Raw genomic sequence first — 23,333 nt, forward strand, 5'->3', positions numbered from 1 at the left:
ACTCTATAATAGCCAAGATTTAGAAAAGAAATTGGGACTGACATTTTAACTAGAATATCACTAAACGTTTCTTTAAGACTTCTAAGTGTCAAAATGAAGATGACAACAGAAAAAAAATTAAAATGTGATATATTTCAATGGCACCATCTAAAATGAACTGGCTGCCATTTAAAAATTAAGCTGTACAAAGTTTCTTCTTCCTACCAAAAAATTATGACATATGAATTGAAAATTCAGGTCACTTCTCATAACGTCAGCAAGGAAAATCAAACATCAGTCTGCAAACTTCTTTCTAAGCAACTTTGAAGTACAGATTTCTATCAGTTCACACTGGTAAAAGACTGTGATACAATGAACTATTATGTTACATGATCCAAAAACCTAATCTCCACCTCCAGTTCTGCTACTGGCATGAGCACAAAGGGTGAGTACAATTCAAAAAACTAATTTCTTGTTGTCTTTGTTAGCAAAAAAGAAAAAGAGAATTTCTTTTTTTGCATTATCCAATTTATTATCAATCTGCCATTTCTCTCTGCCCATTTACTTTCCTGAAACAAAATAGAATATACGTTATCTAGAAGCAAAGAATACAAGCTTCTATCCTTGGTGATTCAACATCACCATGTCACAGCTGTTTTCACAAGTCATGGATGAAGGTCCAAAATACAACAGATCTTCACTGGATAGAAGGGAGAACATTATTTCCAGCATGTGCCTAAACATCTACCTTAAATATATATGTCTTCGCTTCACTCCAATAACAAATACGAAAAATGTGTACATTAACTACTTAGAGTTCTTTTCACGAGCAGATACATCAGCAGTAACAAGTCTTCTACATTAAGGTGGAAACCCACAACAGAAGCACAGGGTACCCTACCTGCAAGCCCCTACTTGCCTAGAAAATGATCAAAAAACAAGAATAAAAATGTGGGTGCAAACATGATTACACTTAAAATAATTCAGGTGTTCTGTGTGCCAGATTCTATAGTGGTTCTCAACTTTGATGCACAAAAGAATCACATGGGAGCTTTACTAAAAATACCAATAACCAAACCCTCCAATCAGAGATTCTGATTATACTGTAAAACCAGGATTGCAAACCACTGTTTAACATACTATCACATTAAGTCTAACTTCAAAATAAAAATCAATTTCCCTTTATTTCTTAAATGACATTTGTAAGAATTTTCTCAAGACAAAATACATGCTTTTTTTTGAAATGTGAAAACATTTTGATATATTTTCTTCATATACAGTCATTTTATAAAACAATTTTTATATTATATAGTACATGCAAACAGAGTTTTGAATCCTACTGTTTAGTAATCATTAAATTTTCCCAGTTAAGTACTCATTCTCTGAAAAGATGAACTTTGGGATAGAGTGTGGCTGAGTATTAGAACACTTGCCTGGCATGTATGACAGTCCTGGGTTCTGTCTCTAACATTACCAAAAAAGAACAACAAACAGAAAACATGATCTTTAACAGTCCCTAATATCAGAATGAAAATTTCTCAATAAATATTCTGACTTTAATACTAGAAAGACTTGATACTCATTATATTGTCTATATTTAATGATTCATTTCAACTTTGAATACTATAAAGCTACAAGAAGGTCAATTATGAATGCGCCTATTTGAAAGAAAAGTGAATGGCATCAAGAAGTTTAGAGTAGGGCTGGGGAAATGGATTCAGTGGTTAAGCACCTCTGGGTTCAATCCCTGGTACAAAAAAAAAAAAAAAAAAAAAGTTGAGACTAAATGAACAGAAAGAACAGTTAAAAAGGTGGTAGAAAAATTAAGGTTAAAAATAAATAAAATAAGCTTTTAAGGACTGTATACAAAAAAAGAAAGTAAAATAAGGCCCTCATTAGCAAATAACTTAAAATCTAGTTAGGGAAATAAACACATAAAAAAATCTAAAAACAACTAGTGGTATAAGAAGGATATCACAAGCTTGGCATGGTGGCACACGATTTGATCCCAGTGGCTAGGAGGCTGAGATAACAGGATCTCGTTCAAAGCCAGCCTCAGCAAAAGCGAGGTGCTAAGCACCTCAGTGAGATCCTGTCTCTTAATAAAATACAAAATAGGGCTGGGGATGTGGCTCAGTGGTCAGGTGCCCCTGAGTTCAATCCCTAGTCCCCTTCCACCTTTAAAAGAAGAAGGATATCACAGGTGATATTGTAAAATAAATGTTAATACAATGAGTGATATAAGAGTTTAAGGGAGTTCTGAAAATTCGAGTATCAGGAGAAAAAGAAGCAAATAGCTATTACTAAATTTCCCTTTTAAAGGGAAAAAAAAATCAATAACACTGCTTCAGTTATCAATTCTTTCAGGATTTCAAACTACAACACTGAAAAAGTTATTAAAATATTAAATACAAAAGAAGAATCAACTGAATATTTATTACTGTCCTCATTACAAAGAGAAAGCAATAAGGGTCAATGGAAACAGAACTAAATGAGAAGACAGGAGACGCAAAGAACTAAAATAGGTTTGATAACAGCCTTATAAAGACATGTAATTTGTTCCCCTCCAGTACAAAGAAAATATGTTCTCTATCCATTCTTCCCCTTAACCATATAAATTTAAGAGGGAGTAAAAGTAAAATTACACTGAATAACAACAATATTTATTTTCTGAAGAGCAGGGAATTGGCGATTTAACACAGGGATGTTTTACCACTGAGTTATATCCCTACATTCCTCATTTTTATTTTGAGATAGGGTCTCACTAAATTGTTTAGGGCCCTGCTAAATTGCTGAGGCTGGCCCTGAACTTGGAATCCTCCTGCCTCAGCCCCCCAAACCACTGGGATTACGGGCATGTGCTACCACACCTGGCAACTACTGAAATAATTCAAATTATTCATAATAAATGTAATTCTAAGATAAACATAACAAAATCTCAGGTAACTGCAGAAGAAGAAAAAAAAAAAAACCACGTTTATATTCTACTTCCTTCTAAGAGACAGAGACCATTTCACAAATAAACCAGCCAAGAGGGTCCAAGGTAACCAGATCATTTGAACCTCATGACTATGAGAAGTCATAAGAGGGCTTATTTCTCACAGTGAAAACCTTTAGAAGATCCTATAAAGAAATTAATCTTGCCCATAGATTTAATATCTTAATTTGCTGTGTCAAAGACAAATGTAGATAATATTCTGCAATTCCATGCAAATGATCCCATTTAATGTTAAAATTTTTAGTTCCTTGGACTCAGCAGCAAGCTGAATCATTCAAAAAGAAATGTTATTCCAAAGTGAGAAAGAAGAAAACTCTAAAATGAAAGAGCATCAAGAAAGGGGAAATGGTAGGAAAACAAAGCACTGACACTTAACTTTAATCATTTCACCTGTTTCTGGGCACAAGGGAGAAATAAGCAGGACCCAATTAGCCTCCCACTATAAACAAAAACAAATACAGGAAATCACCAGTTTCAGAAATTAGACAAAAAGTAGTTCAGGATCATGACCTCTAAAAGACAGAAGTGGAGTATGCTCCATGCCAACCTTAGTTTTTTTTTCTTGGAGGCACTTAGAATAAAAAGGAGACCAAAGCCCACTCACGTGGTCCTAATTCCCAAGCCCAGCTATGAGATTAAAGAACTCTAAATTTACTCCTTGATCCACTTTGAGTTGAATTTTGTGCAGGGTAAGAGACAGGTTCAATTTCATTCTACTAAATATGGAAGAGCAAAAAATAAAATCAATAATCAATAAATGGGATGGTATCAAACTAAAAGGTTCCGCACAGCAAAGGAAACAATCAAGGACATGAAGAGACATAAAGAGAGAGCCTACAGAATGGGAGAAAATCTTTACCACTAGCACCTCAAACAGAGCATAAATCTCTAGGATATACAAATAACTCAAAAAACTTAACACCAAAAAATAAATAAATAAATAAATAACCCAATCAATAAATGAGCAAAGAAATTGAACAGGCACTTAACAGAAGAAATACAAATGGTCAAAAAAATATGAAAAAACGTTCAACATCTCTAGCAATTAGAGAAATGCAAATCAAAACTACACTGAGGGCTTCGGTTGTGGCTCAGCAGTAGAGCGCTCGCCTAGCATGTGCAGGGCGCTGGGTTCGATCCTCAGCACCACATAAAAATAAAATAAAGGTATTGTGTCCAACTACAACTAAAACAAAACATAAAAAAAAACTACACTGAGATTCCATTTGACCCCAGTCAGAATGACAATTATCAAGAATACAAGTAACAATAAACACTGGGAGAATGTGGAGGGAAAAGGATACCAATTTGCTGATGGGACTGCAAATTGGTTCAACCACTCTGGAAAGCAGTTTGGAAATTACTCAGAAATCTTGGAATGGAAACACCATTTGACCCAGTTATTCCACTCCTCAGTATATAACCAAAGAATTTAAAATCCACATACTACAATGGTGCAGCCTCATCAGTGTTTATAGCAGCTCAATTCACAATAGCCAAGCTATGGAACCAATATATATACACAACGCAATATAACTCAGCCATAAACAAGAATGAAATGATGGCATTTGCCAGTAAATGGATGGAACTGGAGACTATCATGCTAAGTGAAATAAGCCAATCCTCCCAATCCAAAGGACAAATGTTCTCTTTGCTATGTAGATGCTAACCCACAATAAGGGAGGGGAAGATTAGCCATTCATTGGACCAATCAAAGAGGAATGAAGAGAAGGAAGGAGGCATGACAACAGGAAAGATAGTAGAATGAATTGAACATATCTTTCCTATCCTCATATATAAATACAGGACCAATGTAAGTCCACATCATGTACAACCAGAATAATGGGATCCTAACTGGAACAAGTTATGCTTATTCTCTGTATGTATAACACTTCAAAATATACTGTCATGTAAAAAAAATATATAAAAAAAAAAGAGAAAATTCTAAATTTAGAAATACTGGGGGGAAATTTAAAGACTAGTATCTCTTATGAAAAAAGACACAAAAATCCTTAACAAAATATTATCAAAGCAATTTCAGCAATAGGTAAAAAGCATAATACAATTTGACTGGGCAGGGTATGTGTTAAAAATGCAAAGTTAATTCTACACTCAATTATCATCAATGTAATTGCCATATTAACAGAATAAAGGAGAAAATTGTATGATCCATCTCAAAAGATGCAAAAAAACAATCAGAAAACGAACGAGCAAACTGGGGGAAAATATTTACAAAACATGTTCTACAGGACTTATATCCAGAATAACTTTCTTTTTATTCAATTTAAAAAAAGCAAAAACAACCCAGCTACTAAAAAAAAATGTAAAGGAAGCATGGGAAAAGAATGGAGAAAGCACTCCATACACAAAAAATACATATGGATGGCTATTAAGTAAAATGAAAAGTCCTCAAAAATATTAGTCATGAAGTAAATGCAAATTGAAGCCAAAATGAGACATGGATGCACATCCACTATAATGGCTAAAACCCAAGCCAACCTGACAAGGACAATACTAAACTAGAGAGACTGAACAATCAGAATCCTCATGCATTACTGATAGATGTGCAAAATGGCACAATCACTTTGGAAATCTGTCAAATACCATTATAAATCTGAACATGTGATCCCTATAAACCAGTAATTCAAATTCTAAGAATTTATACAAGAGAAATAAAACTATATCTATAAAAACACTTGTACAAGTGTATTTATAGAAGCTTATTCATAGTAATCCAAAGCTGGAATCAACCCAATTGTGTATCAACAAAAAAATAAAAGGGAATGAATGACTGATACACCAACAATATATGTGACCTTTAAAATATTATACTAAGCACAAGCGGTATATATTGCATAATTCCATTTATGTAACACTCAGAATAGGAATAACTAAACCATGGCAAAAAATCTCAGACAAGTCCTTGCCTCAAAGAGTTTTGGGAAGCAGAGATTTAACTGGCAAAGGACATGAGGAATCTTTTTGCAGGGGTGGACATGTTAATAGGATTAAGAGTTAAACAGTTACACACACATTTCCAGAAATCTTTGAACTATTTTATATCCACATATTTCCCTGTAAAAATTATAACTCAATTAAAAATATATATAAAAAAATCACTTAAACAATTCCGTTCCAAAAAAAATGGGTGAAACAAAAACTGAGTGAAACAAAACGAAAAACTTTCAAGTAATTCTAACTCATGAGTTGTGAAGCCTTTAGGAAAAACAGGGAGTTATATATTAATTTCCCCAAATAACACATTCTGCTGACTCTTATGTTTAACAAAAACATGTTTTTCACATGTATCAAAGAATTCTGGGGGTCAGGCACAGAAGCTGAGCTTCCTGGAGGCTCTAGAGGCTGAGGCCCTATGCAACTCGGTAAAACCCTGTCTCTAAATAAAATACAAAACAGGGATGGGGATGTGTGTGGCTCAGTGGTTGAGTGCCCCTGAGTTCAACTGCTGGTACCAAAGGAAAAAAAAAACACCCTGGGGGAGGGGACATACAAACATTGGTAAGTAAAAAGGTGGATAATTGATTAAAAAAAAAAAAAAAGTCATCTTTTTAGTTCATAAATTTACAAATTGACCTGGTTATTCATAGTGTGCTTATTATGTAAGATGAGATGTTGTCAATCCTTACACACTAATTTTGACATTAGCATATCAGAGAAAGGCCAACAATCATAAATAATTTAATTTACTGAGCTGAACAAGGAAGGGAAGAAAATCAGGAATAAGTCAAAAGAAAAAATATTAACCAAGTGGAAGTCTAGAAATAAATGCAAAATATAATAAAATTACATTAAATCAGTAATGTAAATATTAAATGCATCTCACCTAATCCAAACAGATAAAATGAAAAGACTGAGCTGAATATTTTTACTCCACAGCTGCATATTTCTACACTTTTATTCACTTAACCCCAAATACCAGTACCACTCTAATTCAAAACAGGCCAGAAGGACTTCTTGAGCACAAGTTACTTCAAATTGTAAAGCTTCTTTTGTTTCTCATAAAATATTTACAAAACATTATTTAAAATGTAATACATTATGGTTTAATTAATTATACTTATCAAAAAGGATGTTTTACAAAATAAATATTATGTTAACTTCAGTTAAGCAAAGAAAAATATTAGCTGAAACATTTTCTTACCACTTTCACCACACAGGGTGCATCACTGCCAACCGATTTTGAAGAATTTCTATCAGCTGTTTAAGAAAATTAAATAATAATCAGAACAAGTAACATTATTATAAATATTATACCAATATTTAGATCTATATATCTGTAACCCCTTGAAAGAGTAAGTTTCAGTTCCCATATGTGTTTCAGGATATTATCACAGCACATTTCCTCAATTTTAGGACTGTTCCATGTTTTAACATGTCTGAAACTAGAACACATCTTACAAACTCTGGTTTCTAGAATTTGATCAATTTAATTGCAGGAAACTCCAAGTTTACGTTAAATATTTCTTTAACTCAAAAGTATTCATGGCCTTTGACATTCTAACATGCGTTGTGAATTCCCTGTAGAATAACTGATATAATTTTTAAATTTTAATAAACTATGAAATCTGTTTATAAGGAACATCTGAAAGGTATGAAAATAGGGAACTGAAGTTCAAAAACTCCTAATTTGGGAAAAACTCATCCAGATCAATACTTAAGGATGTACCGGAAGTTTTAACTGCCATCCAAAATAATTTTAACATAACTGTCTTTTTATTTCATGCAAATAAAGAAGCACTGTTTTCTTAGAATACTGAGTTAAGCATATAACATTGCCCATATTCTCACTATTTACCAAATACCTCTTAAATGCCAGTTTCTAGAAAATAGGGATTTAGAAAAGACACAGATAACAAATAAGTATGTTTGATGGCAGTAGGTACCAGGGGAAAAATTAAGCCAGCAAGGAAGGGAGGCAGAGTTACAGTGTAGGAAGAGACCTTGTGGACAGCACTACTCAAGCACTGGTCTCAAGGGATCGAGGAAGTGAGCCAAGAGTACACAGGGAAAAAAACTCCAGGCAGACCAGCACAAAGGACTAGATGTGGGAGCATGCTGGACAAGTTTGTAACTGGGAGAGAAGAAGTTAAGGAGGAGAAAAGTGACAGGAGACATCAGAAAAGCAGCAGGGTTTAACAGGTAACATCAAGGTTTTGAGAAGGGGACTGGCAAGATCAGACTCATTTTGGTGAACAGGGGGCAAAAGCAGAATCTGGCAGATCAATGAGCAAGAAGTAATAGTACTCCAAGGGAGAAAAGAGTGACCTTGAACCAGTGTAGAAAACAAGGGAAGGTGTTGATAATTGGTCAGACTGACCTCACATTCAAAAGAGAGCCAACAGGATTCATTGATGGATTGAAGGTAAAGGTTTAAGAGAGAAAAATTGAGGTATAGATGCCTCCATGATTTTGGCCTAAGCACTGGAAAGAGGAAGTCACTAATATGGAGAAAACTGCAGAAGGAACTAATTCTTTGGAGTATCTTAAGCTGCAAATGTTTATTATACATCCAAGTTCAGATGGATGTTAAAAGGCAGTTGGATATTTAAATCTTGAGTTCAGTAGAACAGCCTAAGTAGGGAAAATATATTTGAGAGTTATCAACACAGATACACTATTTATATAAAGCTCTGAGACTGGAAGAGATCCCCTAGGGAATGAGTGTAGAAAGAGGAAAGAAGGAATTCTAGGACTGAACCCTAAGGCACTCTCACATTAGAAGCTGATGAGATGAAGAGGAACAGGCGATGGAAACCAAGAAACTACAAATCAGCTGGGAAGCAACAGTGTTTAGAAGGGCTGAAGCTAAAATACTTCAGACTAAAGAAGAAAGACCAACTGACAAAAATGGCTAATATGGGCAGATGAAGAAGTTGAGCTCCTTGAGGAACAGCCCCAGGGAATGTCACTTGGATATTAAATTAGTAATAAAGCAGGTTCCGATTTTTTAACAGAATATTAAAATGAAGATAGCATCCCAATAATACTAGATAATTCAGATGAGGAAAGGTGGGAAGGAAAGCAAGCTCAATAATTCACTCAAACAGTACGAAGTGCAAAATATGCCAGGCACAAGGAAAATAAGAGCTGTCCTCGTCAAGAAGTACCTGTTTATTCTAGAATTTAAAAAAGTAATTTCAAGGCATGTGGAAACTATTAAGCAAGGGTAAACACAAGGGGAACATAAACATATAGTACCTGTTCTACACTTAGCTCTGAGGAGCAAGGAGCATCATATAAAGTTTTCAGTGAGATATGTGCATTTCCATGTTTCTCTGAAGCATTATATACAGTTGCCAAGACATAGAAACAACCTAAATGTCCATCAAGGGGAAGAATAGATAAATATGTGGCATATAACAGACAACAGTGTTATGATTTGGATTTTTAAGTGTCCCCAAGGGTTCATCTGTTAAAGGCTTGGTCACTAGCTGATGGGGCTTATTAGGAGCTAGTGGAACCTTTCAGGAGGTGGGTCCTAGTGGAGGAAATGGGTTATGCAGCACATGTCCTTGAAGGAGCTATTGGGACCCTGGTCCTGTCCTCTCTCTGCTTTCTTTCCATCATGAGGTGAGCAGCTTGGCCCTGCCACATGCTCCATGCCATGACATTATCACATTGGCAATTTTATTTAATTGTATGTTGAAATGATTTATGTTGGATGTATTGGTTAAACAAAATAAATCAGTAAGTTAAAAAAAAAAGGCAGCAGCAGCATATTCACAGATGAGAGACAAAGGGCAGACTGATGGCTGAAGCATAGATTTGAGGAAACAAAAGGGGTGAAAACAAACAATTCTTTAAAAAAAAAAAAAAAGCCTGGCTCTTTGAGGGCACTGAAGATCACTAAAGAGATTTAAACAGAATGATCAAATGATCTGTTTGGCATATTAGGCCACTCAGGCCACACTGTGAACAATGGGATGCAAGGAGGCCAGGACTAGATGAGAAGAAAGAATCTTTGGTTCAGTGTGAATCCAGAACAGACAAGATAATGGCCTAACCTAGGGTACTGGCAGGAAAGAAGGAGAGAAACAGATGGATTTGAGAAGTCACAGTTAAAGCAATAGGAGTAGATAAGGTACTAGAAAAATTAATGAGGGAATATTCAAGAACATCTTCCCAGTATCTAGCTTAACAGGTTTCATTTATTCAGACAATCCTCTCCTAATCATGACATGATCAGAAAATAAAATATGATATAAATTTAAGACATGTCTATGGGACATCCATCTAGGGACCTGTTGTAGGCCACTGGCCATGGGCCTGAATATAGGAGATCAAGCCCTAGGTTATAGATGAAAGATATGGAAATCAAAAATAAAGAGAAGTAACAAAAGCCATGAAATCTAATAAGATCAGTCTGAGAGAATACACAGAGGGATAAGTGAGACAAGGAAGGAGAGCTGAAGAACATATGAGTACTTAAAAAGAAGACTAAGCACAGCCACAAGAAGAAAACAAGGGGGGAAGGTATAGTGTACCATGAAGACAATGGTGGAAACATTTTTGGGGGGGGGCGGGGAGAAAGAAAGATATACAGTATCGAATGCTACAGGGGGAAAAAAAAATCAATGAAATTTCCAAGGCAATCTATTAATTTCATGAATAGACACTGAAAATGATCTTGAATATGGTGTTTCAATGTATAAGTGTGTACAAAGAGATGAACTAGAAGCAGCCATATTCAAGCAAATCCATTCTTTTTAAATTGGTCAACCCAGGTTTACAAAAGCAAAGTTTTACCACATAGTGATATAAAACCATTGATGTTAAAAAATAACACTAGATAGCACCTGTTAATAATACATACAAACAAAACATTTAACACACATGCAGAGCAAGTCTCAAATTTGCAAAAGGTTATAAATTAAAGCAAGTTAATAGAAAAAGGGTCTACTTGTTTAGAGACAAGTTGCCATTAACAAGTCATAAATCCACATATCCTGCAGTAGAGACAATTTACATATAACCTACCCATTTCTCCTAAACCACTTGGCTAATATAGCTACTACTTTTTCAGGGTTTATGAAGATTTTCCCCTGAAGTCAAATACAGCCTAATTCAGTGGAATGGGTATGACTCTAAACAAGATCAAGGAATCAATACCTATTTTCCCAAAGACAAGTTTCCCCTGCCTATATGAGTCTTATACAATGTATAAGATATAGAAAAACACCAATTTTGAAGCTATGTTTTATGAAGACAGGCCAAGAGACTGCAGCTGACTAAGTGAAGCCTACTGATGGCAGAGGAAGTTAAGGTAGGACCTCTCTTGAGTAAGAGCAGCTGCTATTTTACCTGTGCTGTGGTTCTCAAACTTCAAACACACTGCTGGGCCCTCTCCTACAGTGTTGAATGCACAGGTCTGGAGTAGGGCCTAAGAATTTGCAGTTCTAACAAGTTTCCAGGTGATTCTCATCTATGCTACACTATTAGCTTGAAAGAAAAAAAAAGGTTCCATGGCTAAAAGTACAATTTCATAAACTTCCATGGAGAAATTAATAAACAGTTAAATAACTAAATTGAGATGAGGTGGGATAACAACAACAATTGGAAAATTTAAAGAGAAATATCAAAAGCTAATACAAAATGCTTTGTTAATACAACCCCTACTAATATTCTTGGTGAAGCAGAAAGCTTTACAAATACTCAGGTAAAATATTTTTTAAATCAATAATTTAACCTACAGAATTTCTAAGTTCTAAATGTATCTCCAAAAATTTCAACGTAAGTATGTTAATTAGTGGTACATTTGATCAAGCCCAATATGCAGTTTCCAGGTCATTCTCCTAATTCCATTACACTGATTATTTGGGTTGTGCAGAAAGGAGAGGAAAAATCCACACCTGTAAAAGACATGTACAATCTGTCAAAGAGAGAATAAATTCTAGTTGGGTAGAAATGGGGGAGAAAAGAAGTACATAGCTTTGAGTCTCAAGACATTAAAATTGTATAAAATACCTTAAAAATCTAAAGCCATAGTGCACACTAGTGATAGTATGACATATGTTATCCTTTTTCCACACTGATTAAATGAGCAATCTTCTACTCCTGTGTCAGAGATGCATTTTTGCTTAATCATACAATATTAAGTTGACTGCAGATTATTAGGAACATCCAATAATAGCTCATAAATGAGAAACCATTTTGATAAGAAAGCACATAAATCTTTGGATTGATGATTAGAAGTAGTCATACACTTACCAAGATATATACAGCCAAAGCCACCTTGGCCAATGGGTAATCCTAGTTTCCATTCCTTTTTTGACATGTCAGTTATTATCTCTCCAGCTGCAAATTGTTCTGCAAGACGTCTCTTTGCAGGGCCCTGTCTTACAGCCTGAGCTGCTTTCACACGAGGCATTTTTCACTGTAAGACAGAACAAAGCAACACTCATAATTATAATCTCAGTAGTGTTCAAAACATTTTTCCTAAAGGAAAGCTTCTGTGCAAAGAGGTTGTTCGAATTCCTACTTATCCCAACACTTAAGTTAAGGACATCTGCTAATTCTGATTTATAATGGCTCAAATTCAATTTCATTATCTCTTAGCTTGGATAGGAGATTATAAATAAAATGATCTATGAAATTACTTTCAAGGAAAATATTTAGTTTTAAGTTTCAATTACATATCATCTACAATCAAAATGCTATTTTTAAAAAATCGTTCCATGAAGTTGAGGGGGAAAGGTGCACCAAATAGAATGCACACATTATAGCAATGCCATGAGTAGTTTATAAAGGTTAACACTGATGTGACAGGTACACAATACTATTGTATTATGAAAACAAAATACAATTAAATACAACAGGCCCTTAGGAGAGCACTTAGGACACTAGATTAGATGCTTTAAGTAGATCTCATTCATTCTCAAAAGTCTGAAGACCACAATATCACCTCCATTTAACAGAGGAGGGAATTTAGGCTCAAGGTTAACCCTGAGCCTGGTGGTTGCAGCAGCACAGCTGTTTAATCTCCTTGAATTCCCCCCAACAGCAGACAGGACAACATAAAAGCAAAACTCCAAACCCACGGATAACAAAACGGGGGGGCAATATCTCTATCTCCAAAAACCCAGAATTTGAGCTGGTAAGACAAACCAGGCTGGACTACACAACTCTCCAAAGTAACCAGCCAGGCTCCACCCAAGCTAAAGAGAAAACGCTGAGGATACAATCCAAAGTAGCATCACAAGGATAATACAAGGTTCTAATAAAGTGCATCTGGGTACTAGCCCCCACATTTTAGAAGACTACACAAAAACAAATAGAGAGGGACCTCTAGAAATAATTCAAAGTCCAACTAAAACTAACTGTACATAAAGAAAACTACTTGTATACAAATCTCAGCAACTGAAAAGAATCAAGGTCTAGTCCCACACAAAATTCATATTAAGAGGAAAAAAGAACAAAGAAAATATCCCTTCAGAAAAACACTTCTTCCCAGAAAATTAAAAGCTATAAATGTTTCAAAACAAGGTAAATAAAAATTATATACAAAGATTAACAAAAATCATCATTAGAAAAACTCATAAATTAAGTGGCAGAAAAAAAGTAATTAAAAATAAAAGGAACTAGGTGTACAGCTCAGTGGCAGAACCTAAGGTTCGACCCCCTACACAAAAAAGGAAAAAGAAAAATAGATTCAGAAATGAAGACTAAATTAGAAGGCAAGCAGGCTGAAAAGAAAAATACTTTAGGCTTAAGAGAAACAGAAAGTGAAAAGGAAAAAAAAACAAAAATTCAGAAAGGGCAAAAAAGATGAGAAAGTGGTTTTTTTGGTTTGGTTGGGTAGTGCTGGGGATGGACTCCAGAGGTGCTCCACCTCTCATCTACATCTCCAGCCCCTTTATTTATTTATTTGTTTGTTTCTTTAGTTTTGAAACAGGCTCTAAGTTGCCAAGGCTGGGTTCAAACTTGGGGTGCTCCTGCTTCTGCTTCCTGAATAGCTGAAATTACAGGTGTATGCCACAATATCCAGCCAATGAAAATGTTTCATGTGAAAAATCACGAATTCATAAAACAAAGAAAACCAATACATATAATAGGGAAAATCAAAGTACAAATATTGTGAAGTGTTACTAACAGGGAAAAAGGTAACAAGAATCTACTACAGACCAAGTCTCAGATATCCAAAAGCACTAAGGAAACATCAATAGCACTGCACACTAAATTAATAAATATGCATACATATACAAGTGTAGAACTGAAATGAAAAAAGGGTTACAAAGGAGAGAATGGAGTACATAAAATGGGCATATATCCAAACAATGCAGACATATTCCAACTATAAAAAGTGGGAGAATATATATATAAAAGCAGCAACTTTCCAGTAATCATACTGTAGTGATACTTGCTTTTGTAAACTAAAGCTATTGTGTCCATATATGTGGAATGATGCAAATAAGTAAAATAACCCCTCACTAATCCTTTCAGTTATCCAAGGATGAACAAGGTTTGAAAATATTAAATTGAAAATTCCAGAAATAAACAATTCATCCATTTTAAACTGCATGCCTTTCTGAGTAGCATGATGAAATCTTGAGTCATACCACTCTGCTCAGACCTACACGTTTCATCTTTTTGTCCACTGTGTCCGTGCTGCATACCGTCAGCTCCCATTAGTCATAGCAGTCATCTTGGTTATCACCACTGACTGTCACAATAATGCAATGCTTTTGTCCAAGCAAAAAAGGTGAGCAGTAGTAGCCTAAGACCACATCATAATGTCCAAGTCACTTCATCTCATCAGATAGGCACCACAAGAAGAATAAGTGTAGTACAATAATGTTTTGAGAAAGAGACACACATAACTTATTAAGGTATAATTATAATTCTGCCACTGTTATAATTTTTATTGGCTTTTATTTTGTTCATTTATTTATATGCAATGCTGAGAATCAAACCCAGTGCCTCACACATGCCAGGCAAGCATTCTACCACTGAGCCACAGTCCCAGCTCCATAACTGTGGGGGTTTTTTAATATTTATTTTTTATTTATTTATTTTTATGTGGTGCTGAGGATTGAACCCAGGGCCTTGCATGTGCAAGGCGATCACTCTACCACTGAGCCGCAACCCCAGCCCCTTCATAACTGTTTTATATTAATAGTTATTGGTGTTAATCTCTTACTCTAAATTTTAAGACATTTATAAATTTTCGACAGGTATGTATATAATACATAGTATACGCAGTATATCTGCGGTTTCAGGTATCCACTGGGGGTCTTGGAATGATTTCCCCTGTGAATAAAGGGAGACTACTGTAATAAGTAACATTCTTATTCTATTATCCTTGGTGTCTTTAAAAATCACAATTCAAATTTGGAAGAAAAGAGATATAAATGAGAAAAAAGGAGAAGTACATTAAAAATGCTGTATTGAAAATACATTTAGGGCTGGGGATATGGCTCAAGTGGTAGCACGCTCGCCTGGCATGTGTGCGGCCCGGGTTCGATCCTCAGCACCACATACAAACAAGGATGTTGTGTCCGCCGAAAACTATAAATAAATAAATATTTTTAAAATTCTAAAAAAAGAAAATACATTTAATTTATAAGACAGTTCACCTTTTACAAAAAGTACACACATACTTATGTATACGAAACTTTGTACTCCCTATCCCTATTCACAAAAAAGTTTAGATATAATGAGCAACCCAGAAAGAACAAACATCCTGGTGGTGAACTGTAAAGAAAACTGTTTCCATTAGAAGAAACTAGGTTTCTTTAATAATTGATTCCAGTTCTGGAGCGGAAAATCTCTAAGAGAAGCTTAGGACATCTTGTAATACTAAATGGCAAGAAAGTTATCAAAAACCACTAGGGTTTATATAAAATAGTCTAAGGAGCCAGTTTCAAAGATAGTCCAACTAAGGGGAAAATTTGAGTCAGTAAAAATAATAATCACAATGCATTCAAACACATAAAATGGATATATCCAAGAGTTCACAAAAGAAATCCTAATGAATAAATTTTAAGAGAATAACAGGAAACCAATTCATTATAAAAACTGGCAAAGAGAGAAAAATCAAGGTTTTATTCTCTTTCATGCATGAATTGTACCACTGGGTAAGCAAATAGAAGATGAAGAGAAATTTCTCTTTAAGAAATATTTCAGCTAATAAAAAAGAATGGTTTTAGATTAGTACCATTTTCCCCAATTCCATCTCCTAATGAATTAATGGATCCGGGCAATAAGCACTGGTAGCAACTACCATGGAAATGAGAGAGAGATCCACGTGTCTCCTGATTCACACCACCACCCATAAAGCAATTACACCAAAACATAAACCAAAACCAAACAGAACTTGAATCTGATCAAGCCTATTAATTTACAAGATACGACAAGAAGAACATGATAAACTAATACAGGAATGTGATCAGTAAACTCCTGTGGGAATCCTGAAGCACATAAAATTTTCAACAACTGAAGGAGGAACCAGAATAGGGAAGAAGGAAACTGGACTTTAAAAAACTTAAAATATCTAAAACAAAAGAAAAAGCAGGTAAATTTAAACCACAGTACTTAGGGGATGCAAGTTAACAATGAAAATAGGAAAGCGGTTATCATAAAAGATAGACTTTACTTGGGGTAAGCATGTGGAAATTGTGACTAGGATGGGAGATGTGGCAGGCAAAGTTTTATTTCTTGATTAAGATGGTGCTCATGAGATCACCTTGAAAGATACATTCATTAAACCTGTTTGCTTGATACAGTTTTCTGTATTGTATATAATTTTAAACATTAAAAAACTACTCCTCCTATAATTAACAATCACTAAGGGATCAAAACTGGAAACCTTTTTATACTCAGTAAGCTCATCCCATTCCCAGTCAACAAAAAGAAGAAAGACTTCGAAGCAAAATCTGTATTTCATTTCCTGTGAACTATTAGTGAACTGTGTTCATTTTCTTTCAGATTGTTATTCTTGCTTTTTGTTGATAGGCAATTCTTATATATTACGTATTAAAGAAATTACTTCTTTGTATTGCAAGTAATATTCCCAACTTATCTTTTCACATTGTTTATTTTTAGCTTTTGGATTTTATGACACCCTCAGAAAGACCTCCACTGTTTAAAAAAAAAAAAAAAAAAACTTTTAATGGCTCTCATGTTTTCTTTTATTATTTTATGGTATATATTTTGCTGGTAAAATTTTGATCTGTCTGTATTTATTTTGGTATGAGGTAGGAAACCAGCTTTTTCCAAATGGTTAATCAATTTTGTTCTTCTTTTTCTCACTTCTCATACACATCAGGGGAACCCACAGTGCTCAAGGAATTTAAATATACCATAGCAACCCAAGAAAACCAAGCACAAAAAATATTCACATAAAAGTGACTGGCAGGAGACAGGGCATGGGGAAGGAACCACCCCTTATAACTCTCAGCTCCACCAAGGACTCTCTCAACATTCTACCTGAAGCCCCTTCCTTCAAGGGAAAACTGGGTCATCCTGTGGTTAAAGGGAAAAATGTAGAAGACCACAAAAGGAATTCAAGATGAAGGGAAAGTCTCCCAAAGATCTTCAGTCTATGCAATAGCCCAGAAACTGACCTAAAGTTAACTTATTACTAGTTAGCATATCATTAGCATTGCAGTTTGCTTCCCTCTATGTGTGTGTGTGTGGGGGGGGGGGGGGGGTGAGGGGACACTTATGCATGGGTAATAAAGAAGAAATTATGCCAGGTTTTGTTGTCAAATCAAGAGTCAATCAACCCCAGATCCACCCCAGGAAAAGGTGGAAAAACTAACACTGCCCAAATAAAATCCAAAATCCAAAAGTAAAAGTGAGCTCCATTGTGTAGATGGGACTCCAAGTTACTCTGCAGCTCAATCCATCTACTCTCACAGAGCGTTTTCTCTCAATTTCAATAAACCTCTGTCTTGCTTGTTAACCTCTCAGTTCTTGCTCAATTCTTGGCTCAGGATGTGAAGATCCTGGACCCAAGACCCTCTAGGGGACCCTGGCCTTGCTACAGGAACAAAAGTATTTACATATAGTTCCTAGCTAATTGATTTCTTTGCAAAAATCAAAGAATGAAAAACATCAATAATATTTGAAACTAACTTTGTCCTTGGGTTAAAAGCATACTCACACCTAAGTTAGCTCCACATGAATGTTAAGGAATCACTGACATATACTCTGTGGCTCAGACAAAAAGAAGTCACTATGACACAGAAATATTTCTTTAAAATGTACCTAGATGAAACTCCTACATGTGGTTCCTAACGAAAAAAAGATGTGGACGACTCCCTTCTGCTGCTCCCTATAATCTCAGGATGACCTCAGGCAACCAATGGCCATGTCAGTGCTCAGGGGCTGCTTCTCATGGGTGCAAGAGGCTCAAGGACAATGTATTAGTAAACAAGCATTTACTCAACATCTTGTCTCTTCAAAGTGTTGAGAGTTATAAAAAAAAAAAAAAAAAAAAAAACGTAAAGAAATGCAGTTAGTATACCACATACTTGTAGAAGGCATTTCAACATAACTGTTCCTAGAGGGAAAAAAATTATACTTGGTGATGATGATTCTTTAATGTGCTTCTGGGTTATTTCTATTTGTTAACATTTTATTTAGAAACAAAATTCATATAAGACTGATCTATAAATTAATTGTCTTCTGTCATACTTAGGTATTAATAATATGCTCACTTCACAAAAAAAATTCTGGAAGCTTTTCTTCTTTTAACACAATCTAAAACATCAAAACAGCATTTAAATATCTATTCCTTAAAGGTTTTTTTAAAGACATCAACTGTGAAAGTCTGACAATACCAAGTGTTGGTAGAAGGTAGAACAACTGGGACTCTCTTACATTCTTTACCATTTCAACCATTCTGAAAAATCCATTTGACAGTAGTTAATTAACTGACCTAGCAATTCTTCTATGTATGTACCTAGGACAAATGAAAATATGTCCATCAAAAGACAAGTACAAGAATAATAGCAGCTTTTATCACAATTGCCACAAACCGGGAACCCACATACCCATTAACAAGAAAGCAAATATAACACAATGGATTAACTTCCCAAACACTATGTTGAGGGAAAAAAAAGCCAGACAAGAAGAAATACTATATGGTTTCATTTATGTGAATTTCAATAAAAACAAACCTAATCAATGGTGACAGAAATCAAACAGCGGATACTTTTTCAGGAGGAAATGACTTAAGAGTTGGAAGAAGGCATCATGAGGAAGGTACCTCAGGATCTGGCAATGTTTTAAAGCCAGTCTTGATGATACTTAAACTGTATGTTTACTTCCTAAAAGTTAATCAAACTGTACACTTGTGATTTATTTCACTCTATTTATGCAAAATTAATAGTAAATTACACAAATCATGAGTTATAACAGGGTTCACTCAAAAGACAGAAAACATATAAGTAATTTAAACAGAATCTAATACAAAAATTATTAATTTATAAAAGGTGGTCAACCACTAAAGGGAATAAAAAACAATTTTAAGGAATGTGGGAATAGAAAATGCAGGCAAACTGTTACTATTTCAAAGGCTAAGTGAAAGTACCCAAGAGAGTACTCTTCATTGGAGTGGTTGTGGCAATACCCTGTTGGGTGGTAGAGTTTTCTGGAGTACTGGTAAGCTGGAAGCCGGTCCATTGGAGAGTACTGGTGGGAGCAATAAGCTGCCTACTGCAGTGCTAAAAACACTCACAGTAGAGAAAGCACTGCTGGCAGCTGGACCTTGAGAGAGAGAAAAACGAACAAATGAAGAAAAAAGACACAACAACAGCAAGAGAAGCCCCTTCCTCTGCTATGTCTTGCAGTGACCCCCTCTCACCTTCTACCAACAAAACCTAACATTACTCCAGAAAAGAGAAAATATTTACAGAGTCTAGCTCAAGTATTAAACAGAACAAAGAAGGGGAAAAACTGGAGTTGAGAGGCCATAAATTGATAACTGCACACATGTATAGAATGATATTCTTTTATATATGAATACACACTAATACAACAACAACATAGGACATTGTGATATCATAACATTGCCTAACGTCCTTTTCTGTCAATACTCTCATGTTCTTCCAAACAAAAGCTTAGTAGTGTGCCTCTCAAGGGATGCACTTACTTTGGAGAACAGGATTCTGCAAGCTTTGTCTGGGATCTGTGTCTACACCTGAGTGTCCCTTTCAATATCCTCCCATACTCCTGGTTGACCTCACTGCTCTGGAAGTGCCTGTTATTTTCTAGTTAAGGACTATTATAAGAAGCCAACTAGTTTCTGAGAATATAAAATCTGTTGTATCTCAATCTCCTTGTTCCTTTTCAGATAATTTCTGAAAGGGGAATTATTTAAAATCAAATCCCTGCTCTCAAAAGTAACATAAGCACAAGTCCTTGCCTTAGTAGTTAACGAGTGTTCTAAAATACTAATTTGAATTAAACAATTGCATTAGTACATTCCAGACTTCTTCTAATAATGAAACCAATATCTTCATTAAGGTTTCCATTAAAGAATACACTGGAGGGTACAACCCATAACCAAATTAAATCTTTCTGCATTAATTTCAGATAACTTCACTCAAATCTACTATAATAGTAGCCAATGCAACAGAGAGGTTTCGAAGGAAAGAAAAAAGTTTTATCACATAATCCATTACATAATCTGACTGCTTCTTTTCCCTTTGATACTAACTTGAATGCAGATGCAACTGAAAAGCACATCAAGATGCAAATCAATACTGCCCTTTGCTGAAATCACTCACTGGTATATTCCATATTAGCATATTCACCAAAATTTAATTGTAAACAGAGTAATTATGGTACTAAAGTTATTAAATACACAAAGCAAGCTTGGAACTATACATATTCAAATAGAATTTCAGTGGCAGATCAACTTTTATATCTGAAACAATAGCCTAATTAATAGTCAGCTCTGATGATAAAATGGTCCTCTGTTTTTCAGATAACATTCCAAAAAAGTTCTGCTATGAATATTAAAACAAAGTTTTGTGAATAGATTTTAAAATTTCAATAGCTATATTTATCATAATATGGTACTGTATTTAGACAACTGGCATTTTTTCAAGTTCTGGATTCAAATTTGGAATTTTTTTTAATCTGCTGAGAGGGGCAGGGTGGGGGAGAAGCTTGAATGGATCACAACAATGATACTAAGACACTAAGAGCTCTATGAATTCCTCATACCCATGCTGGGAAATTACAATGCTGTATAAAGCTCATTATACATTGCATGACTACTCAAAGTTTCCCTAGAATAGGTATGCATATAAGCTCCTTTATTGGGTCATATATTTTTATGAAATTTTCTTTAAAGTCTCAAACTTCTCTGATGTTTCATACTATACAGAAAGACACGGATTCAAGGATAATTTAGGACAAGCTGGACTACTCCTCATTCCACTAATATGGTACCAACACATTACCTCCACTCTTTGGCCTTTTCTTCCTTATACCACTCCCCACCCAAATACATTTATTAAAACCTTTCCCATACCTAAAAACCTATCTCTTCCTTGAAGTACTGGTTCACCTCTTCTTGCATATGAGAAAGGTTCACTATAAATTTATGGGCGGCCTGGATACAAAAATTGTCTTATTCACAATACATTATACTTTGTAGGAACTCCATAAATTTATTTTCTATAACTAAGAGGCAAAACGTTTAAGTCTGTTTTTAATCCAAGTCCCTGATGCCTAACTTTATGCTGATATCACCCAACTACAGAGGACACTGCCACTGCTTTTAAGCTAAGCAATCACTCCCTGTGATTATGTTATTTATTCTTCTTCAAAACTGTAATTCTCTTCCTAACTCATAATTCTTAACAGATGATATAAATCCTAGTTTTGAAAGAAAACAGGCTGGGCACAGTGGCAAACACCTGTAATCCCTCCCTTTTCTTTCCAAGAATCAAATCTACATGCCACTTGCACCCACTTCAAGTCCAACTTAGCATCCAATCCTAGCTTCCTTCTCTCCTATCACTATGTAAAAAAGCTATTCTCCTATGGAACATCAGGTCCTTCACCTCATATTCTATCCTCTCCAACCTTCTCAAGATTTATACTATTAATTCATCCTTCTCTCATATAATCAGTGTCTACGACAATTGCATCCTTCACATCAGTTTTGAAAAGTGCCTCAAGGCTCTCTGATAAAAAATTTAAAAATAAAAAAATGTTTAATCCCCCTCCAATAGCATCCTTTATTTTCCTTTTCAATGCCAAATGTCTCAGTAATCATCTGTACTTGCTATAATTTCCTTTTTCCTCACATACTCGATTCATGCCACCTGGACTCCATTTGCATGACTCCACTCTAACAACTCTTGCTAAGTTCATGACTGGCCACCACGTTATAAAATCCAGATGACATTTTCAATCCTTTCTTATTTATTTGCCCAATTGCACTCAACACTGTTGCTTCATTCTTCTTTTCTTGAAACAAACTCTTCCTTTTGCTTTGATTGCATTCTCCACTCCGCTTATTCACAGTTCTAGATAATTTGTGTGCACAAGTAACAGCTTTTTCTTTCAAAAAGCTTGCTGTCCTCTGTGAAATATAATTTTCCAGAACTGTACCAAAGGTAGAAGCATGCCTGGCCAACAAAGAGGAAGGATGCCAGTGTGGCCAGGGTGAAATGAGCAAAGAGAGGAGTCAGAGGTGAAATGAAGGGGCTAGCAGAGCCTTGAAGGCCACTGATGGGACTCAGACTTTGGCAAAACCTACCTTCTACAAGGTTTTGGAACATATTATACTTGCATTTTAATTTGCAATGTTTCATTAAGAACATCTAAGTCAAGTATTTTCCCACTGACTTATTTCTTACCAAAGCTTTCACATTTTTTTATATTTTTCACTAACATGTATAAGTTCATTCTCAAAATACATTCCATCTATAAAATGAACTATATAAGCTTGAATCCAAAATTTTAAATACTTCATAGTATCTGTGTCAAAAAAGTCACCTCAGGGTAGGAAAGGGTTTATAATAGATCAAATTCATCCCTGAAAAGTAGATGATGGAGCTGGTTGCTATGGCACACACCTTTAATCGAGAGTGAGTTAGGAGGACAGCACATTCCAGACCAACCCTTGCAACTTGGTGAGACCCTATCTCAAAACAAATAGGAAAGGGAGGGTTGGGAATGTAGCCCAGTGGTAGAGCACCCCTGGGTTCATCACCAGTGCCACCAAAAAAAAAAAAAAAAACGTAGAGGATAGACTAAGCCTTATTCTTCTTTACATTTTATTAACTGAGCAGTTCTATTAGACTGAACAATTTGCATCTTTGGTCTGGCGCAGGGGTGGGGGTGGGGGTGGAGGTGGAGGTAGGAGTGGCTT

General features: G+C 35.3%; 1 protein-coding gene across 3 annotated transcripts in view; it reads right to left on the reverse strand.

Moving 5' to 3' along the window:
* Vrk1 (VRK serine/threonine kinase 1) overlaps positions 1-23,333 on the reverse strand; it is a 79,266-nt gene that overhangs the window by 32,346 nt on the left and 23,587 nt on the right. For all 3 annotated transcript variants that reach the window (XM_027950924.2, XM_027950922.2, XM_027950923.2), the window contains 2 exons: positions 12,206-12,371; positions 7,140-7,195 (listed from right to left, as the gene is read on the reverse strand). In XM_027950924.2, the coding sequence (XP_027806725.1) occupies positions 7,140-7,195; positions 12,206-12,365 (216 nt within the window). In that variant the 5' untranslated portion in view covers positions 12,366-12,371. The remainder of the gene's footprint in view (positions 1-7,139; positions 7,196-12,205; positions 12,372-23,333) is intronic.

Source organism: Marmota flaviventris, chromosome 2 (genome assembly GCF_047511675.1).
Source record: "Marmota flaviventris isolate mMarFla1 chromosome 2, mMarFla1.hap1, whole genome shotgun sequence".
Classification (NCBI taxonomy): Eukaryota; Metazoa; Chordata; class Mammalia; order Rodentia; family Sciuridae; genus Marmota; species Marmota flaviventris.